Consider the following 5715-nt stretch of genomic DNA (forward strand, 5'->3'; position numbering starts at 1 on the left):
ATGAGATATTCCGCAGCAATGTTCTGGGGTGTGGTGGCACAGCGTTGGGAATGTACTTAATGCTCATGACGTGTTCAATTGAAAACAAGTACTTTTATTTAAAACAAATAATAAACAGTATATAGGAAGGATAAAGTAACAGTTAGTATGTACCAAAGAGAAAGAACGTAGGGGGAGGGGATGAAACAATCTGGTGGGGCGTGGGGGTCCGGTGATGGAACTAAGGGTAATTGTACAAGGAGCTCTTCCCGCAGGGCTGTGGGCTCTGGATGTGGCTCTGGGAGCCCTGCAGGAGCAGGAGCAGGAGTAGGGGCAGGGGTTAGGGTAGGGGCAGGGCCAGGTGTAAGAGCAGGGCCAGGTGTAAGAGCAGGGCCAGGGGCAGGGACAGGTGTAAGAGCAGGGCCAGGGGCAGGGGCAGGGACAGGTGTAAGAGCAGGGCCAGGGGCAGGGGCAAGGGGAGGGACAGGGTCAGCAGTAGTGGCAGGTGCAGGATCCAGGCCAGGAGCAGGGAAAGGATCTGGGTCAGGGACAGGAACAAGAGCACAGGCAGGGGCAGCGGCTCTGGCAGGGGCAGGAATAGGTGTCAGTTCTTCCTGGCCCACGTCAGGCTCTCCGTGGGTGGGTGCCGGGTCACCTGCTGGCTCCTGGTCTCCTCCTGAAGTCACTGCAGGCACCACCCCTCCCTCCCCAGCTGGCTGTAGCTCCTTAGGTGGTGGAGCAGCTGTGAGAGGAGAAAAGCTCACCCCTGTGCCTGCTCTCTGTTGGTCTTTGCAGAGACAGAGCCCAGCCCAGGGCCCCCCAGAGAAGCCACAGCCAGGAAGGAACCCTCGCGGGGACGTCTCCCCACCTGCAGCCCACCCGCTGGGTGCTCTGTGTCCAGTAGTTGCTCCTGGCCCCACACCAGCCTCTGGGGGCTCGTCCCTGTGGGGCCAGCACCTACCCAGCCCCACACACCACAAACACCCAGCCCTAGCCTTCTCACCCTTGGGCTCGGTCTCCGTGGGCTCTGGCTCCTGGAGCACTGTCCGGTGACCAACCACCTGGGACAGTGGTCTGGGTGGTGTTGGAGGTCTTTCCCGGCAATCCCAAGCACCTGTTTTTGGGGATGCCTGTGGGGTCAACCCCTCTGTCAGGGAGGAGGGCATGTCCGCCAGCCGCCTCGGGAGGTCATCCGTGGCCTTCTGCAAAGACAGGGACAGGTAGCCGGCTGGAGGCATCACAGCCCTGCCCGGCCATCCTCACTGTCTTCCTGCCCAGTCCCCCTGCTGCTCCCAGATCAGACACAGACCTGTGCGCACAGCCCTGCACCCGGGATGCAGTGACCCATCCCTGCAGGGCTATCGGGATAAATCTTGGGCAGAAGGGGCAGCGCCCGCACACCGCATCCCACACAGCCAGCCTTGACCTTGAACATGACCTGCCCATTGGGTATCTGACCCCTCATCAGCCTGCTCCTGCTCGGGGTGGCCTCACCCCGCATAACCCCTTTTTACACACGCACGCACACACACACACACACACGGAGGGCACCTGGGGCTACACAGGTCAGATCAGAGGGAGTGGGGCTGGGTGGCCAGCTCTGGGCCTCCTGGTGTCACCTTTCTGTCCTTCCAGCCAAATGGCCAGAGGAGAGCCCTGACATGACATCCCCAGTGGGGGAAAGTGTTTGCAGGGTGCGCTTTCTTCAGCCTGCAGCCTCCGGATTTTGGGATGCAACACCCAAACATGTTTTTCATTCGAGGATCTCCAACGAAATGAGCTGGGCAGGGGGCTGTCTCTGGAATGTGGGTGCCTGGTGACCGGGGTTCCAAATTCTGTTGGGCTCTGTTGTCAGGGAAGTGAGGTCACCACTGCCTGGGGTCCCTGTACCCAACTTCCTCCTCACACAAGAGCCCCCCGAGGGCCCCCCTCCCCCAGCTGCTCAGTGCTCACCCTCCCCCCATGCCTCATCCATAGAGTGACACCCACACAGCCCACCCACAGCCCCCGGGAGGCCTGGGTGCAGCGGTGTCCCCGCTGTGAGGACACAGAGCTGGGTTCAGACCGGGCTTCTGCGTGTGCCCAGGGCCATGACCCTGGACAGACCCTGTGCCTCTCAGGGCCTCCCCAGCCTCCCCATCTGCACATTGGGGTGTTCTGGCTTCTACTTCTAGGGACGCCATCAGGGGTAGGACCTCTACACATGTTCCGTACCTGCTATCACAGGAGGCTGGTGCATACTTGGCAAGGCAAGGATGAGCCAGGAGCTGGGCTTGGCATGGAACACAGCTCAGAGGGGCTTGGGTCTGCTCTGGGGTCCAGGCAAAGCCACCCCCTTCCTGCCTGTGTCCCTGTCTCTGTGGGAAGGTTGTAATAAACTTATTCTGACCTTGTCCTCTCACAACACAGACTTCCAGGGGATCCCATTAGGGTTAGGCTCAGGTCCCAGGGCCTCGTCTGTGCCCATGTGCTGGGCAGTCCCCACAGTGGCTCCCAGCATCCCCGAATCCTGGTCACACATCCCTATGGAATCCCCTCCCCTCCAGGGTGGATGGCCTGTGTGACGGCGCTCTCAGGAATATAATGGGGTAAAATGCTGGGATGTCATTTCCAAGCTGATCGAGGAAAGTCTGTGAGTTCTCCTAGTTCCATCTCTCCTGTGTTCATTCTGTCTCCTTCTCTGTCTCTGTCTCTGTCTCTGTCTCTGTGTCTCTCACAGGAGCAGGATCTGCGGACTCCAGGGGTGATGTGAGAAACCTCAGAAGCCTCCCTTTTCCGTGTTTCCCTCTCCCGTCCTGGTGCTCCATTCCTTCCTAAGGCCTTGTCACCCTGACCAGAGCAGTGAATCTGGAACCTCTTCCAAATGGGGACCCTGAGGCTGCAACAAGGAGGGTCTTGACCTTGGTCCCCAGACCAGTGGTCCAGTGCTCTGCCACGTTCTGCGTACCCAGGTTCTCATCCCCCCAAGCCCCCAGTCTGTCCTCTGGTGAGAAGGACCTTGAGGGAGTACAAAGCATTTTCCCAGGACTGGGAGCACAGTGGGTCGGGATGGAGATCCAAGGCCAACAGGCTCTTCTATAAGCCTGTGGGACCCGAGGGACACTGTATCTCTACAGCCCAAGTGACAGAAGAGTAAGTTGAGGCCTTTGTGCTGTAGCCCCTCTGGACTTGGGGGTGGGCATCTCTTCCTGCTTCCAAGTGCCCAGGGTGGTGATGGACACCGGAACCCAGACCCTGTCCTCTCTCAGTGCCCTGGCATCCCCCCTGGGCCCCTTGGGGACCCCTGACCATCAGCCTGGCCTGTCTCCCCTCCCCATGCTATGGATCTGGGTCCTTGCCAGGAGTCCTGATGCCCTGCCCCATGGCCCAGCTGTCTGCAACCTGTTTCTTCTTTACCCCTTGTCACCCACCTTGCTACCAGGGTGTCCTCCCCTTCTGACCCCAAGCTGGGCAGCCAGAGTGGTGTGTGTGTGTGTGTGTGCAGGTGCACATGCCTCTACGTGCCTGGGGATGACCAAGGTCATGTCCCCACATGGGACAGGGTGGGTAGCTATTCCCGAGGATCTGAGGGGCTCTCACCCCCGAAGAACCTCATGGGAGGCTGGCCTAGGAATGGAGAGCAGCCCTGCTCCTTGGACTCTGCACCCCTCATTTGTCCCAGGCCAGTCCCTGCCTCTCTTGACCCAGGTTCTCAACTGTCCCCGAGGGTTGGACATGGAAACGCTTGAATGTGGCTGCTCCTCCAGGGGTAGGTGGGGGACAGGGGCACCAGGCACACCGGCCTCCCCACCGAGAGGGCCAGCCAGGTGTGTCATGGCCAGGCTATGTGCACAGATGATCTGCCCACAGCTCCTGTACCATGACCCAGACCTGCGGCGGATGTGCACGAGACCCATGGCTCCGCACCTGACCGGTCCCCCACGTTCTCTCACCACCGCCAACTGCTCTGTGGCCCCAAAGTCCACTGAGCCCCGCAACCACGCCCACCCTGGGCGGCAGGCCTCAGGGTGCAAGGCCAGGTGGGGTGGACATGTGGGAATGCAAAAGTCACTGAATACCCCCCACCCAGCTGGCCTGGAATGCAGATACCCTCTCAGGGTCTAGCTAAGTGCAGGGCTGGGCCAGAGGACCTGGAGGCATCCGTGGAGGCCAACTCAGGGCAGGGGGAAGATCAGTCCATCCCTTTCCCTTCTCCTCTCCTCCTTCTGCCTTGTCCTCCTGGCAGGACCCAGGACAGAGGTCCAGCCTGTCCCTGACTGCAGCCCTGGCTTTAGTCAGAGGGGCAGGCAGGAGGCCGGGGTGGAGGGGCCCACCAGCAGGATGCCCGAGTGTGAAGGGGGTCGTTACTGTAATGAGGGACCCCGTGGGCATTCAGGGATTTCAGCCCCAGGACTCGGCCCCTGCCCCATCCTTCACCCTCCACAAGGCCCCGCATCCTCCCCAGCCCAGTCCCTGTCTGCAGCCAGTCCTCCCTACAGTCCCAGGAAATCCAGCTGCTCTGGGGGCTGCAAAATCATTACAAGCTGGGGCCGAGCCAGCCCAATGGGGCGTGATTCTGGGTCCTGCAGCCCCATAGTGAGGAGAGGTGAGGCCAGGCAGGAGCGGGGAGAGGGCAGAGTGGACTCTTCCTGGGGGCCCTGGCTCCCTGGTCAGCACAGACCCTGTTGTGTGCTGGCCCCTAGGGCACCCAGACTCCTGTTCCCGGGCAGGCTCCGGGAGGGAGACCAGAGTGTGGCTCCTGCTAGCTCAGACGTGTCACTCTGTCCTGTAGCTACAGATTGTCCCACGAGCTGGACTCCCCCTCCTAGTCGGCCAGCAACACCTTCAGGACCAAGAACAGGCCATCATGAAGCTCAGGGGCCAGTGCGTGGCTGGGCAGGCAGGGGAGGGCTTGCTTTCGGCTCAGGGAGTCTCTGGCTGGGCTAGCAGGGGCTCTGGAGGGCTGGCCTTCCAGCTTCTCTGCTGACCAGCCCTGGGACTGGAGTCATTTACCTCCCCTCTCTGGGCCTCGCTCTCCTCTGTGCAATGGGGTGATGCTGAATGATCCCTCCCATGGCAGGAACATGTGGAGTGCTGGTGATCGACCTAAGCTGGGCACCGAGCCTGGATTGCAGAGTGTAGTGGGGGATGGTGAGCGGTGTCGGCAGTGAGCACCCCTCCCTGCAAAAGCAATCTAGCCCTTCCATGCAGCCCCCAGGCCCCTGGCTGGGAGCCCAGGAGCAGTGGTCGACCACACTCCTGACACCAGGCCCCCGTGTGTGGCTCTTTCTCAGCAGTGGGACACGGTGGGGACCCCGTGACATGGGGCCAGCTCCTCTCTCTGAGGGAAGGAGAACAAAGAGGAGTTTCCCTGGGGTCCCCCAAGGCCATGGAAGAGGGGAGGAGGCTGCCCCCAAACAGTGCATCGAAATTTTGCTTCTGTTAGAACCTGAGCATTGGGGTTTGGTTCTTTCACTTGCTGGGCTGACGAGACACACATGCTCTCCATGACTCCTCCTCAAATGAAGAGCTCTTGCAGCGTCCCAGGCATCCTGGACCTGGGGAGGGGAGAGGGGCCAGTCCCCTCCCTGGCTCCTGAAGGAGGCCTGTCCTCCCAAAGACAGGATGGTTTCGGGTTGTGATCCTGGGCCAGGGCTGGAGACAGCCCCTCACTGCTCCTGACTCTGGGGCTCATTGGGCCTTTCTCAGGCACAGCAACGCCCACTGAAAGTGGGGCTTCAGAAAGAACACACTCCT

General features: G+C 60.8%; 1 protein-coding gene across 1 annotated transcript in view; it reads left to right on the plus strand.

The window, feature by feature from the left end:
• Nucleotides 1-5042: 5042 nt before the first annotated feature.
• PARD6G (par-6 family cell polarity regulator gamma) overlaps nucleotides 5043-5715 on the plus strand; it is a 4383-nt gene continuing 3710 nt past the window's right edge. Inside the window, exon 1 of the mRNA XM_081802516.1 lies at nucleotides 5043-5096. Coding sequence (XP_081658642.1) covers nucleotides 5043-5096 — 54 coding nt within the window. The remainder of the gene's footprint in view (nucleotides 5097-5715) is intronic.

The sequence above is a fragment of the Leptonychotes weddellii genome, chromosome 13 (assembly GCF_054177405.1).
Source record: "Leptonychotes weddellii isolate Sample4059 chromosome 13, ASM5417740v2, whole genome shotgun sequence".
In the NCBI taxonomy this organism is placed as follows: domain Eukaryota; kingdom Metazoa; phylum Chordata; class Mammalia; order Carnivora; family Phocidae; genus Leptonychotes; species Leptonychotes weddellii.